This window comes from Pithys albifrons, chromosome 4 (assembly GCF_047495875.1).
Source record: "Pithys albifrons albifrons isolate INPA30051 chromosome 4, PitAlb_v1, whole genome shotgun sequence".
Classification (NCBI taxonomy): Eukaryota; Metazoa; Chordata; class Aves; order Passeriformes; family Thamnophilidae; genus Pithys; species Pithys albifrons.
The window spans coordinates 1934897-1951039 of NC_092461.1; the positions used below are offsets into that span (position 1 = coordinate 1934897).

Sequence of the window (16143 nt, forward strand, 5' to 3'; positions counted from 1 at the left end):
TCCTGTGGATACTTTCCAGTTTTATTCTGCTGCCATAACAAAGTCACACAGAAGAACTGTAGGTGTAACAGATCATGCTCTGCATTCAAATCTTTCTTTTTATATATAACATTTAAACACATCCACTCAAAGAAAACATTCCCCAGTTCTTTATTTGAGGGAATAAATTAAACACAAAAGAAAAAACACATACATGCTTGAAATAAATTTTAACATAGATATGAAAAAAAATTTGGGGCAACATTAAAGAATGAAGTCTCAGAACCAGCCTGATGTTCTTATATATTTCAAGTGAACGTAAATTAAAATGGAACACACTTATTCCATTTACTCCTCAAAATTAAGTGCAGCACAACACAGTTTTAAGTGCCCTGGCACCAAAATAATATACAAATAATTAATAGGCTAAGCCATTGGTAAATTTATCATTTCTTATCCAGTTTTGTATCATCTAAAGCCAAATGTGACAGTACTTGTTCGTGTCCATGTCCATCTCTCTTCTCTAGGATATACCATTTATCTGCCTGCAGAGTTGTAGGTAGATTGAAAACCCCAAGTACAAATTACCAGGATGACAATCAAGCATGTTCACACAAACTTTGGACTGCAGAAAAGGATGCTGAGCTAAACTTTCCAGACCATTCCTACCTGAAATGTGGCATGTTTATATGGAACCAAGTTTTGAACAAGGGCAGCTGAAGCAGCCATAGAATATAATGTTTTGGGCTTGTAGTAATAAGCTTTTCCCACCACCAGAAGCTTCTCTCCTAATAATTTGTCATACATGATAAAGTGGGAAAGAAACTTGGAACTCAAACGTAGATAGTTCTCAATCTTTCCTAGTTATGCTGTAAGTTGGCCTGTAATACATGAAATTATCAAAGTGCAATGACTACCAAAAGCAACATTTGATGTCTGGTTATCTTTTATCATCAGAGGGCTTTGTCTTGCTTCTTAGAGCCTTTAAATTACAATTTCATACTTGGAAATACTTTAAAACTGTACATACTAACATTTATGTAGGGGAAAATTATGAACAATTCACTCTTCCTGTTCATATAACTCAGCTTTATGAAGCAGAACAGAATATATATCTGAAAAACATCATTATATAAACATCTTCACCTTGTAAATTAGAGATTAAATAAAGGGGGTTTAACAATATCATAGCTCCTGTAAAAACAAAACATTACATATTTGAAAAGAAAAATTGCATTTATTCAGTAGGGCCCTGGTGGTGGTCAAAGCCAGGCTGGGTAAGGCCTGGAGCAATCTGGTCTAGTCAGAGATGTCCCTGCCCATGGGTTGGGACTACATGATCTTTAAGGTCCATTCCAACCCTTTTACCACTCTGATTCCATGATTTTTTTTTCTTAAGGTGTCCTGTTGTTTTTTTCCAATGATAGAGCTTTATGGGAATAAGCACTGTACCTCAAAACAAGTTTGCTGTGTCATTCCTAAATGAAGAGATTAAAAAAAAAAGAGAAAAGCCTATGCATGAAAATGGGGGTAGACAGAGTAAGTACTTATGTTCATTTCAGAAATCATTAAGTCTATGCAGTGAAGTTATAGGGAAGATGGGAGGAAAGAGATCTAAAAGTAGATTTTAATTTTTTGTTCATTAATACTGTTTTAGTAGAACAGTATTACAACAGATATTTTGATTGTGTCTGTCTTATTTCTGTTGAAAAGTATCTTCTCCCCTGTCCCATGGAAAAGCTACTAGATGGCTGTTTAGCCTTTACTGAATGACTCCCTCAAGTTGTTTTTAATAATATTCTAATAATAAAAGGACAAAAAACCTTCAAGTCAAAGTGCAAGCCACCATATTTCAGCCCTTCATAAAAGTGTTACTATTTTTCCTCATTCATCTTCACTTTATTTTTTAATCTAAAAGCTGAATGAGTTTAGTTCTTCACCTCTACTGTGCATTCCAATTAGCAGATACTTCCTATACTCAGCCCAAATGAATTTGGAAGTTTGTTTTCAAAATAATCATAAAAATACAGTATTTTTAAGCTGTCCTGTTTCTACATGACCAGAAGCAATGAGCAAATCTAAACTCTTAACCTGTTATTGTAACAAGGACTTCTCTGAATAAGTAGCAGAAAGTATTTTAAAGTTTTTATCAGTAATGTAAAAGTTAATTTTTCAAGTTTTGATTAGCTACAATAACCTTTCTATGATTGCACTGTAAACTGTTCCAGCTCTCTTATTTAAAGGAACAAAATTCATATTCCAAAGCCCACTTAGTGGAAGATAAGAACATGAAAAAATATTATAGAAAAGGTCATTGATTGCAAGTGGGAAATCAGAGTTCCTTCCTACAATAATTCTAGAATTTTTCTAGGCTATTCAGGCTCTTGGAAGCCAGTTTGAACTCCTGTGAGCATAATCAACCTGAGCAGCACAGTTAGTGGATAATTCCCATTGTCACAACTAACTGCCAGCATTTTGAATGCTGTGTGTAACTTAGTCCTGTTTTAATCTGACCTTCTGAAATGAAGGTTCACAATAGCACGACTTCAGCCAGACAGAAGAGAACTCTCAAGAAAAGTCCTCTTAGTTAAGCTGTGGTCAGGGATTCCAATGTCACTCCTGCCAGTAATACCTTAGCTGGAAAAAAGCCCCCAGCAATATGTAATATTGGGGTGGGAGAGAAAGAGGAAAAGGAAGATGAAGATTTGATCTTCAGGTACCATTTACTATTCAAGTACCACGGAGGAAAAAGGCAGCAATAGGAAACTTGAAGATAATTTTACCCACAGTAAACAATTATAAATATCTCTATAAACACAACATTTCAGTACTTAAAATGCTGCTATTTTGCTTGCTTCTCGAACCCCACTCAAGTAAGCGCCTGTGACGGTCTGAGGAAAGTGCCTATTTGTGGCCTGTATTAAAAGACAAAAAAAGTTATTTGTTACTATTAGAACAGGCAGAATTTCAGTTTATAAGTTTTGTTTTCTTTAACCATACAACAACGTTTTGTAAAAGCCATGGAAAAGTCCTTAGAATAAATTTTGGAGGAAACACTTAAGATTTTTAGGGACTTCAAAATCTGCATGTCAGCCAGCAACAGAACCAGCGTGTTCTGCCATCTGCACTTTAGGGGGGGCAGGTTAAATTCTGCTCCATTATAGAATGCACCTACACCATCATCCTGCATTTGTTACATTACCCACAAGTGGAGCAACAGAAAGACTAAATTTGACTAAAAAAGCAGTTTACTCCTGACCTGAACTATCTGTCAGACTTCCCATGCCTGATAATAATATGAATAGAGAGTTCTGTGGCAAGAATCATTAGCACATTTGTGTAACAGAATATTTATATACTACCTCTAATGGTGCTGGTTAGCAAAAGACAATCATAGAATCATAGAATCGATTGGGTTGGAAAAGACCTCCCAGATCATCAAGTCCAACCCTTGGTCCAACTCCAGTCCCTTTACCAGATCATGGCACTCAGTGCCACGGCCAAGCTCAGCTGAAAAACCTCCAGGGATGGGGAATCCACCCCCTCTCTGGGCAGCCCATTCCAATGCCTGAGCACTCTGTAAAGAATTTTTTTCTGCTCTCCAACTTAAATTTCCCCTGGTAGAGCTTAAGCCCTAAGAAGCTGCTCCCTGATAACCTTAATTGCCAGCCACAAAGACACTCACCTCACCAGCAAAAAAAACTTTTCCTTGTATGTCTTCAGCTATAATGTCATAAGCTTCCCCACTGCCCCCTGTTCTCACAAAGCTGTATGCCATCTGCAGCCAGGGGTCATTGCTCCACCGAGTAACAAAAAACTTCACTGGGTCAGGAACCTCCTGCAGAATCAACACACAAGTTATGCACTGCAAAGGAGAGTTTATAATTGCACAGCTTTTGCTCATAAACCATTTCTTGTAATCTTCAGAGTATGTAGTAGTGTTAAGATGTGGATTAGATCCCACTCAGGAATTAAATTCCAATTTTTTTTATTATAGCACTAACCACAGAGAGGATTCTGTTTGCTAGATTTGCCTGAAACATCATGGCTGTGCTGTTCTGAATGCAACAAAACTGCATATTGTACATACCTAGAACTACACGTGAGAAAAAAATTCTCCTGAAAATAGATATATACTCTTGTAAACAAATATAATAATGATATCATTGTTCAACATGTCTGAATCAATAATGTAAGCAATTGTTGTCTTGGGTAGGCATAATGCTTTGCCATTTAAATCTCAAAATGCAGTCTCCATTTTGGAGATAATTTTATTCTAATGGAGAAATAAGGTTATTTATCTAAGATCAAGAAAAGCTGTCTTGAAAACTCAGTTCAGGGAGAAAACAAAAACCAAAAGTCAGAGTGTCTGTAACTGAGCCATGACAATAATACTGTATATTCTTTGCAGTGTGCAAATTCCACACAGTTCTACCAAAAAGGGCCTGGAGAATGAAGGCTTAGTCACCCAGAGCTGGGTCCTGCTCTGGAGGAGCTCATGACAGGTAAGCAGAAGAACCTCTGGTTGCCTCTTGCACGACATCTGGCACTGACAAACAGACTGTTGCATTCAGATTCTCATGAGACCGAAAGAACAGGTATGTGGAGTTTGATTGCACATGGTTCCAGGAACAATAAAGCCATCACCAAAACTATGTTTTCTAGGAATAGCTGAGTTTTCAGATGCTGAAGTTCCTCCAAGATCATTAATCCCAACATCTGAACCATCAGGAAAACTTGAGAGATCACCCCTGAGCATCATTGACACAATCATTCCTTGGGATCTAACTGCTCTAAAGAAATTAATGGAAACATGACTGTCTCTAGTAATGCAAATAACATTGCTAAGTGACAGTGCCCTGGATTTCTCTGATTTTTCTATTAGTTTTGATCCTACTGATGATCTGGGGGAAGGAAAAAAGGTAGAAATTTTTATCTAGTGTTTGTTTTTTGCAATAGATCATTTTGCCTGTACCTCCATCCCAAGACAGCTGAGGAAGGGGTGTTAGTTATTAGAAAATGAGGATTGGATTGGTTTGGTTTGAGGGTGTTGTAATGTCAGTTGCTTGCAGGGAGGGCAGAAATAATAATCAAATTCATCTTAAAGATTCAGCTTAAAGATTTTATTGCATATTAGAAGTGACAAAGACAAAAAAAAAGTGACAGGTAAGAAGCATGTTTGTGTTACCTGCCTAAATTTTAATTAATTTTGCTTTCTATAAGCACTTTAAAGGATGATAGTTTATTTCTATTTTTCAATTCATTACTAGTTTCCTTCAGGTAAAATCTAAGATATTTCAATTTACATTTTTCACACAAGGGACCAAATCCCATGGTTTTAGCACATCTTAAAGGAGCACATTCCCTGAAACCAACAAGAAAAGAAAAATAGTTTCAAATGTCAATGGCTTTCTACTACATTTGACAAGTTAACTTGTTGGCAAGTTAATTCATGTCTTAATAAAAGAGGCTTCTCTTACCTGCTCCTTAAACAGCTCTCTGAGTACAGTCATGCACTGTTGCACTACTTGTTGATCATCTAAATTCTTAATGGTTGCCACAGCATCTCCAGTGACCACTGACATTAAAATGCTTTCTTTGCCCTAAAAACAAGACCTTATTATGTTATTATTTCTTGAAGAGTCCCTTCTAGTTGGTATTACAAAGGTATTTTCAGCTGCAAAGTAACTTTTGTTCTAGAGGAAGGTGGGTTTGATTCTTTAGAAGAAAGGGAGTGTATTCTACAGTATTTATACTCAAATTACTAAATCTTCTGAGGTCTTGTTCACAGATCTGTCACAGTCAACTCAGTGAATTAACTGAAAACTTTGTATCCAATGGAAAACATTCCCATTTATTACAACAAAGTATCAGTCAGCTCTTTCTCCATACATAGCACTGGTGCCACTGCCTTTAACAGTAGCAAAGGTGGAGGGGGGGGAAGAAGAAACATTTAATTGTTCAGTAATTACTGCACTTAGAAGGCAAAGTGAATTTCTGAGGGCCAACAGAAAGCACAGCTATCATACCTCTGGATCCATGTCATAGAAAACACTGAAGAGCCCACGTTGGGTAGAATTGGGTGGAACATGACCAAAAAAATCAGCCCCTTGAATTTTACTGTCCCAAAACCTGTAAGGAAACTGCAAGGCAATCTAGAGAGGGAGAGAAAGATGGAATTAAAGCTTTTCATACCTCAAAACAAATAACAGGGGAGGGTATGTGTTTTTCTCATTCTTTTTGTTTTCTGTATCCACTCATTTAGAGACAAACATATTCCTGGAATTTTGGAAGATCCACGACTATCACAAAGCCTTGCTCAAAATTAGGCAGAAAGTATTTAAGCCATGAAATTATTCTTCAAACAGTTTTTTAACACCACCATTAAGTTGGGAAATCTAAGAAAGACAAATTTATGTGATTCCCAATAATATTTTGCTCTTCTGGACTGCTGTATACAAATAAAACAAAATGCATAATAAATCCTAAAAAATACACTGCAAAAGAAACAGGGACATAATAAATCCTGAAAAATACACTGAAAAAAACCCAAACCCAAACAGGGACAAAACAGCCAATGTTTCTAGGAAAAGAAAACTAAAGATAATGTGAAATCACATACCTTTTCAATGACTCCTGCTCCCAAACTATTAATGGCTTTAATTTTTTTTTCTGACAGTGGAGGATTAAACTGAATGGCATTTTTCTGCAGAAGGGCCAGTGGTACAGTCACTAAGACCTGAAAGAAATAGCTACAATCACAACAGCAGCAAAACCTGAATACTGCACTTAAGCCTCACAGCATCCTCTTACCTGTCTTGGATTATTCTTTTAGGAGGCAGCATAATAACTCATCAAACATTTCTAGATTAGTGTCTTATTTTAGTTCCCACTAATGGCAAACACCTGCCTTAAATTCAGGTGAGAACAAATCCCAAAGTTCACTGATTTTAGGTCTTAGTCTGATGAATTGGTTGTATCAGAGTGACTCACCATGCTGCTAATACCTCCTGTAAATGACAGTCAATGGCTTTCAGATTAACAAAAGTGTCATTTTGAAAGGAGATCCATGGTCAGTGTTTTGGTTTGGTCTTAATTCCTTCACAGATCCCTTCTCTTTAAAATATGCTCAGTAAGACTGTTGATGTCAATCCAATCTTCATTGAGTTTATATATAATTTTTAAAATTACTCAAAGCTAAATTACTCTGCACAAAAAGGTTGGGGATACAGGGAAATAAAGGAAACTGAGATATATGGCTTGTCAAATCCTGCATAACAAAGTGCAGATTTTAACAGGGCAGATTCACATGCTAAATAGAGTAAAACTGAGCAGGGAATGCAACCAGATAAGAAAAATATCACTTCACAAAACAGATAAAAATCTATTTACTTCAGATTTTTAGTACTACTTTTATAGTTCATAGTTCTTCAAATCAGCTTGTACTCAAATGCTCACTGAAAATTAGGCTCTAGGACACCTAAATACAGGTCATTAGAAGGCATGAATATTCATCTTTGAGTGGGGACAAATTGGACTAGTCTTCTGTGAGGGAAGTAAACAGACAAAAAGGACAAGTAGTGTGTACTCCCTACAATTCTTCATACTGAGGCACATTGGGTACCTTTTGTGTTGTCCACACTGTTCCATCTGCAGTAGTGACCTGCACTTCCTCACCAGAATAGTCAATGCTCTGTACCTATTGAAAGACAAATAAAAAGAAAGTTATACTACAAAGTGTACATATACAATTCAAATTTCAGCAAAAATAGCTAATACTGCACCAGTCAGTAAACTAGAAAGTGAAGAACACAAATTTTCAGAGAAATGCAAAAAGACAAAAAAATAGCCTCCATGAAAGCTGAAAATCATCATGATTTTAACATATAAGACAATCATATCATAATATTTAAGACCATCATATAATAATATTTAAGACCATCACATAATAATATTTAAGATCATCATATCATAATATTTAAGATCATCATATCATAATATTTAAGTGCTGACAGTCCTCCAGGAAGATTTCCAGAAATGCAGAAATCATCCTCTATTTCAATTTATTTAAAAACAAAAAAAAAAATTAATCACAGGCAAAGATTTGCCTGGTCCAAAAGAATACAAAGATATGACTGGAGGAATCCAAGACAACATTTTCCAGACTCACTGGGAAATTCAGCCTGATGTCCAGCCCTTCTGCCAACTTCTCAATCACAGTGGAATATCCCACAGTTAGGAGAGTGTGATCTCCAGCAAACTGGGCAAAAAATTCATTGTGGTCCCATGAGCGTGCAGATACCTGTGAACAGAACACACCTGGCTGTTTCTGCTGGGGAGGGGATGTGGGTACTAACAGAAGTCCCTCAGTTTAAAAGCCACCCTGTCCCCCTTTGCAACTGGGGAAAAAAGTGTATCACCACAATTTATGGCAACACCAGCAGAACCAAATTGCTTATTTACGTAGTGCTACACTATACAATGGATGAATTGCTGCATTAACAATGGTCATGACGTGGGGTGGTCACTATCAGGTAGTTTGTAGTTCTATTTGGGAGAAAAAACATGGAAAGTAGTACAAAAATCCAGGTGTGTTTATTTCAGATGTCTGTATGTAGCAAAGAAATCCGATTTTACAGCCACAGAACTTCAGATAAAAATGGAAATACCTTATTTCAAAAGATGGAGGGGAAAATAAGATACAGAAAAAAACTCAGTGGAATTTTTCTATCACTTTGGAGGTCCTTCCATTGACCTTCTCCTCCAAACTCTACAAACTTACACTTAGTAAAACAGTGGTATTTGCACTCAGCAATTACCACTCAGCAGTGAAAAATCTGAAGCAATTCTCAAACTGCTATTCAAATGCTGAGTTCTATCACTGCAGTTGCATTTACTCCACATTTCAATTTTAAAATTGAAGGTGAGATAGATTCTCACATCTTTCTTATTTCCCCTGAGTGCTCATGGAGTATGAAAACGTGACAAATCAAAATATTTTCCACTGCCCTGGTATGACATTGTCTTGCAGATTTTTGCCAGGGTCTTATGGGCTTCTCAGTTCATGATGTTTGCATGAATCCATCAGCTGTCCCACTGCCATAGCACAATTCACTCTAAGCACCTTTAAATGTGGCAAAAGCACTAAATAATGCACTGCAAACATCATACTCTGGTATTTCCTGAAGCTACTTGGTTAAAACTGAAGTTGTAAGGAAAGTCAAGGATTGCATAGCCAAGAGAATACCCAGGAGTGCAGAACTGGGTCCCACCATCAGGGTGTTGGAACACTTCAGAAGTTAAGTGCATTTATTCTGAGGATACCTAGCAGGGTAGAGAAATACCTCAGTTTTTATTAAATACAGAACTTCTGCTGAGAAGCAGAAGTCACACACACCTGAAGAGGAAACTTTGCTGTGAATTCTCCCACCCAGCACCTCAGCAGAATGTCCTGTCTCTGCTAACCACCTACTCTCCACTTCTACATTAAATAGAATCTTGCTGGAAGCACGTCAGGAACTGCCATCAGATTCCCTCAGGCAGTGCTGGAGTCAGTGTCTCAGTGCTTTCACAGAGCAGGTATGGGATGTAGGAAGAGCAGGGAAAGCTGATTCCTCCTCTGGGGCCATGGGATGGATCAGGTGACTTCTCAGTGTTACTTCCAGCCCTATTTTCTGTGCAGCTCAAGCACTTCAGGAGACAGCTGTCAAAACTCACCTGAGAGAGATTGCTGCCACAGGCATACTCCAAATTACTGAGATGGAACTGTAGTACTTTTTCTTCCAGCTCACTGAACTGGATACCAGACTCCTGAATAAAGGCTTTATAGATCTCTTGTATTTTTTCTGTAAAAGAACATGTTTAGAATATATCACCATTTGTCAGAAGTCCTACTGCATTTCAACACAACGTTCTCTGTATCACAAGATTTTCAAGCTTGCTGCTGATTTCTACCATGATGTTTTTCTTCTTACAGAAATTTAAAAAAAAAAAAGACAAAAACCCCACACCACCCACAAGATCTTTCCAGTGATAAAGTACAACTTCGTTGTTTAATCACAAGTTTCTCTAGTAAAATCTTGTTCAAGAAGCAAACATACTTCAGGAAAGAGGTTAAAATTACTGAGAAAAATAAGAAAAAGAAACATTGTGCAACAGCACAGCTGAGCTAGCCAGTTGACACAGGAGAGAAATTAGTTGCTTAGCTATCATCAATACACAGTTAAGATATTTCAGGTACAATACACTTCAAGATAATGGAGAATCCTTGCAAATAAATCCTGATTAATTCTTACAAAATCAAAAGAGCTGAGAAACTGGATCCAGAGTTCCCTGAAGAAAACAGGAGTTGCTAATTCTGTCTTACAGAATCCACTCTGAGGAGATTTGGGAGGCAGACATTTCTGAGCAAGTTTATTTTTTGCTGTGGAGCTTTTGTGTTCTAAGTGTGGTGGGAGGTGTTACCCATGGAGATGGGAGTATTCTTGCCAGCAGAAGGCTTTGATCAGGCTCTTTTTTAGGCAGAATAGTCAAAAAGTGTAAGAGTTATGGCTTGCTATGGCCTGCAAGTCTTTTGAGCTGGTAGTGGCACTAGTTATACCAAAAAAGCTCCACCATGAAAACAAGACACCGCATCACAAATCCCTGCTGGATTTAAGGCCAGATCCACACTTTAAAAAATGTCTGATTTAAGAGACAGTTAAATATAAAAACTCTGAACACAGCCAACATCTTCTCTTTGCAACACATCTCCCACTTACCACCAAGAGGAACGTCTTGATGTTGGGTTTTATCTTTCCTCCACTCAGAGACGACATCTAGGATGGCATTGAAATGAAAGTCCATACGTTTATCAATAGTGGGATCTGTTATCCTTCCACCTTCCTGGATCAAGTCACATTTCTCCCCTAGTTTGTGCATTTTAATGCCAAGCTTAAGAAAAAGACATTTTATTGCTTTTTTAAGTATGGAAAAACTACAGTGCCTATCCTACCCAAAGTTATTTAAAGTAAGATGAATCCCTCAGATTTAAGTGATACCAGTTAAAACACATCCATAACTTTAAATAGTCAGATTAACTCTTGTTTTCCTAAAACTGGAATACCAACAATCCTTCTATCTGTTAATTGTCCACAAATGGTTTTTGCCCACTTTTCCATCTTTTTTTTTACTAGGCATTCACAGAAGCCTCCTCTCCAACTTTCCTATCAGGCAAGGGGCTAGTACAGAGATGCAGAGTCTGGTAATCAAACATGATGAACCAGTCTCCTTTATTTCTACCTCAATTTACTGTCTAAATCAGCTCCTTTCTACACCTTTCTGGTGCCTGAGGCCCAAATAGTTCCCTCAGCTCAGGAACTGACAGGATGTTTCTTGCCAGTTATCACCAATTTTCTTAACAACCAAAGAAAGAAAGAAATTATTTGGAATTAAACCTAGTGCCTTGCTTTGCTTGTCCAACTTGCATTGAACACACAACAAGAGTTAAATCAGAATAAAGATGTTTTTATGTTCTCAGAGTCAAGTCCAGGGACAATAGCACAAATATAGTGGTAATTTCTTCCTAGGGCCAATGTCTGTCATCTCCTCACAGCTCTCCAGGCTGTTGGTCACCACTGCAGATCTCAAGGTACAGTTTTACTTTCCATGAAAGATGACATTAAATCACCACAAAGGGAGGGGTGCCCAAAGTGCACTACAGAAGTCATTGTTCCTCATCTCACTAATAAAACATGACTTTTTAAAAAAATACAAATTTCCTATGTACTAAACATGAGTACTAAACATTTAAAACAGCATGGGCTGGATTTGCACGTGTGTCTGAACAAAATCCATACTCAAGTTCCACCTGGAGAAATTGAGCTGCCTGCCTCAAAAACACCTAAACTAAGGCAGTAAATAATAATAACTTTTAAAGAAATTGAACTGCAGCGTGTTTGCATCAGTAGCTGTTAGACATATTAATGTAGAATTTAATGAGAGATATCAAGGCAGAGCAAAGTAACTTGTGCAGAATTTAATGAGAGATATCAAGGCAGAGCAAAGGCAAGTGATTTGTGCAGAATTTAACAAGAAATATCAAGGCAGAGCAAAGTAACTTGTGCAGAATTTAATGAGAGATATCAAGGCAGAGCAAAGGCAAGTGATTTGTGCAGAATTTAACAAGAAATATCAAGGCAGAGCAAAGACAAGTCTGTCACAGAAGCAACAGCCTCCCACAGTAAAGCATTTCTCAGCCCTAAGGAAGTCTGCTGGGGACCTTCTACATTTCTGCCTCCAGAAAAGGGGAAAAAAGTGGTTTCTTCTGGTTCTGAAGCTGCAGCCACCTTGTTTTTCTTTATATTCATTCATTCAGCCCTTCTCTACTGCCAACTGTTATCAATGATATAACAGCAACACGGAGTTTACTTACAGTGCAGGAGTGGTTTAATCATGTCACGAAAAAGGACCCCCACCCTTCCCCAGCCACCTGAACCTGGTTTTAGCAGCAGTTTTCCCCAGTGATAATGCATGGCCACTGCAGGGAACCCACTTGCTCACACATTAGTGCCATGGGGTTGTTGACACATCCATTGACGATTTGAGCACCTCTTCCAACAGTGACTCCCGTGAATGTCTTATCGTCCCACACTCGGCCACCAATTCTGTCTTTAGCTTCTAAGACAATGACCTGTGCCAAAATGCAGCTTAGTAAATGGTAAGATTTAATTACACTGAGCATCTCTGTTCAACTCCAGAGCAAAGGAGAAAACAAAACACAAAAAAAACCCCCTGAAAATTACCCTTTGGGATATGCATATACAAAGATAACTGTTGCTTTAGAAACAATCCTAAGAAAAATAAGCTTTCTTTTTAAAAAGGCTAAAGACCTGTTAGGAAATCTTGAAACTGGAGTTTAAGGCATGCTACAGGCTATTAAACATAATGATCTGGCTGCAGTCCTGTGTAAAATCTATGCTGCATGTTCTCTTGAATTTTAGGTACAAATAAATGGACATTTATTCAGCAAACCCCCCAGATTTTGCAAATTAATTAGGAGGCCCTAAACATACATGTTTGTATCAGGAGTGTAGGGGTTTTTTCATGTTGAAGAACACCCTAAAAGCAGAGGAAGTCTGATTTAAGTAAGGATTTTTTTAAGTAAGGCTTCTTACCTTAATTCCAAAGTTGTGCAGTTGTCGTGCTGCTGCTAATCCTGCTGCACCAGCCCCAACAATAATGACAGATTTCTAAAAAAAACATTAAAATATTTAATTAAACAAAAATAGGTAGAACTAAAATAGAAATCACCATTTCTCTCTCATTTTACTTTTTGCTAAAGTTAAAAATATCTGCAGGTTTCAGAAGTCTGGGGTCTCTTGTCCTCTAAACTATGGTAACTTTTAAAGATGACAGTAAATTTAATGTAGAAAAAAAAATCAATAATAGCTTTGAAAAGTTTTTAAGGACTTCAAAAGAAGATGCCTCAGTTTCTCTTAAGAGAAAAAGCTAAAAAAAGTAGCAAATTCTAACTGAAGTTATCAGACTTGAATCACACTTACCTTGTGATAATTTTAGTCAGATTGGGTTGGGCAGTAAAAGCTATTTTATAAATTAAAAATGTATACAAATATACACTTTCCAAATGTAATCAACTTACAGTCTCTAAGAGGTATTCCACTACAGAGGACATTGATTTGATAAGTTTTGGATGCTGTCAAGCAAATTGCTAGTCATAAACATGTACCCTTTGATCACAGTTCTTGCAAACCAACATGGAACAGGAGTGTCCTCAGCTATAGAAGCAGAGGTGTGTTATAGGATTAAGCCACAAGAAGAACATATTGCATATTTTTTCACACAGTTCCCATCCACCTGAACAGCTCACGGGAAGCACAAATCCATAGGACTGAATTCCATAGAATTTAGTAGGGAAAAAATCCTTGTTGGGCAGAGTTTAATGTCTGTAGCTTCCATAACCATTGAAGGCAAGTGGGAACAATGTGAAAAACATGCCACGTGTCAGCTTTTAGGTGTAATTTTACCCATCATTTCAGCCATTTATGGAAGTGAAAGAAAAGTCCAGAACCAAAAAAATATTATATATTCCATGTAGTTTTCGAACACTAATAACACAGGGATTATTAGAGCAACTTACATTGTGGTATTCCTTAGGAAGAAGGTACTGGTCAGGACTGACTGACAAAAGCCCTGTGTTAATTAAGCCTTTCCTTGTCATGAAATGAAGGATCCTCTCCATCTCCTGCACACAGCGAATGCGCACGAGCCCCCGGACTATGATATGACGGACACATTTCTGAGGGGTAAGAGCCTCCTGCACAGAAGAAAGAAAGAACAGAAACTCCTGATTCTCTAATATTCCATTTTTTCATGTGTTTACATCATATTTAAACTGTAAATCATGGTTAAAAAAAAATCATGATTCAGACTTCTGAGAGTATTTTAAAAGTAATTTTTTTTTAATTTCTTGCTAGCCAGTTTTACACAGTAAGGTAATAATTTATTAAATAACATGAAATTAACATGGAATAAAAACAAATGAGTCTACAAGATACTCCTGCAAACCCCACAATGTGTTCCATCAGTACAGGAATGGTACTGAAATGGATTCCTGTTTGCAGAATGGATCTACCTGGTTGCAATGCTCACTATGGCATTCCAGTAAAATCCATTCCAAAATGGCATTGAAAGGGAAAAATAGATTAATATCCAAAACCTTCACAGAAATGCAGACATCCATAACAAGGGGGCATGGGCTTAAGCTCTGCCAGGGGAAATTTAAGTTGGATATCAGAAAAAAATTCTTTACAGAGAGAGTCATCAGGCATTGGAATGGGCTGCCCAGAGAGGGGGTGGATTCACCATCCCTAGAGACTTTTAAACACGGATTGGACGTGGTGCTGAGTGCCATGATCTGGTAAATGGACTGGAGTTGGACCAAGGGTTGGACTTGATGATCTTGGAGGTCTTTTCCAACCCAATCGATTCTATGATTCTGTGATTCTATAACTGAAAGCTTCAGTATGTGAAACTTCAGCAGTTCTACTGAAGACCGTGGCACAGAATTAGCTGAAGTAAAAAGACAATCACTTCCCTATCCAACAGTCAGGTGAAAGAAAAAATCATAAAGCACCCACAAAACACTATTTAGAAAGTTCAAGCACCCCTTTAAAAAGTTTGATAGCTATGCAGACACAGTAAAATTTTAATACTTTAAAAACTTCTGTATTTCACTGCAAAAGAATCTTCTACGCATTAAATCTAAAAAAAAAACCCCAAACAAACCAATCAACCAAAACAAAAAAAAAAACCTCAACCCCAACAAACTCCCTCAAAACCATCCAATCTTAGAATGGATTTTCAGAAACATGGGAGCAATTTTTCTGGTGCATAAGGAGACATGTAAGAAGAGAGTCCACGCCCCAGAAAAGTTGCTTTATTTTTAAACAAACAAATGAACTACCAGCATCTCTTACCTTGCAGTTTGTGTACCACAGAGCCAAAATCAAGTTTCTCAGTGCCAAGTACATGGTAGGGTCTCGTGAATATTCTGGGAACTCATAGAGCTCATCCAGTTCCATGACATCTGGCCTCACACAAAGTGCTTTCCCACATTCATTGGGCTGGTAAAAAGGTTGGAAATACTTGTTCAAGCCTGCAACTGAATAAAGACACACCAAGAACTTGTCACATTCCATGGCATCTTCAGCGTATCCTTTGCCCTCTGAGAGGATCCACTGACCTCACACAGATAAACAAGTAAACTTTCCAGTCTCTAGCCACCTCCAGAATGATTCCATTTCTACTGCTCTCCTCTCTCCTGCCTCTAGGCTGTGCAGCATTAATTACTGTCCTGCTGCCTGATGGGTATGCCTTGGACCTGTCAGAGCTGAAGGGTTGGCAAAGGAACACGATGTGTGATCTGATGGCATGAGGAATCCAGCAAGGAACAGGAGCTGAATTCTTCAGTTCTGAGCTCTAACATCACTGTACAGGCTCAGGCAGCACTCTGAACTCTTTGTTTCTTCAACTCCCAATACTGCCCAGGGTGGGTAGGAACTAAAAGTAATCATTTTTCAGATGCACCACTGGTTGCTCTGTGCAATGAGATTTTCTGTTAAGTGGATAAATATCTGTTAAATAGATGAACAAATTTATTTTCAG

At 37.7% G+C, this 16143-nt stretch overlaps 1 protein-coding gene across 3 annotated transcripts in view; it reads right to left on the reverse strand.

Annotated features, from left to right (window-relative positions):
* KDM1B (lysine demethylase 1B) overlaps window positions 1–16143 on the reverse strand; it is a 26802-nt gene continuing 10659 nt past the window's right edge. The window contains exons 10-22 of one of the 3 annotated variants that reach the window (XM_071553191.1): window positions 15456–15640; window positions 14117–14293; window positions 13134–13208; window positions 12512–12649; window positions 10740–10911; window positions 9697–9824; window positions 8150–8281; window positions 7604–7678; window positions 6602–6718; window positions 6009–6134; window positions 5460–5582; window positions 3665–3817; window positions 1–2894 (exon numbers count right to left, since the gene is read on the reverse strand). In XM_071553191.1, coding sequence (XP_071409292.1) covers window positions 2811–2894; window positions 3665–3817; window positions 5460–5582; window positions 6009–6134; window positions 6602–6718; window positions 7604–7678; window positions 8150–8281; window positions 9697–9824; window positions 10740–10911; window positions 12512–12649; window positions 13134–13208; window positions 14117–14293; window positions 15456–15640 — 1685 coding nt within the window. In that variant the 3' untranslated portion in view covers window positions 1–2810. The other 2 variants (XM_071553188.1, XM_071553189.1) reach the window with 2 other exon arrangements.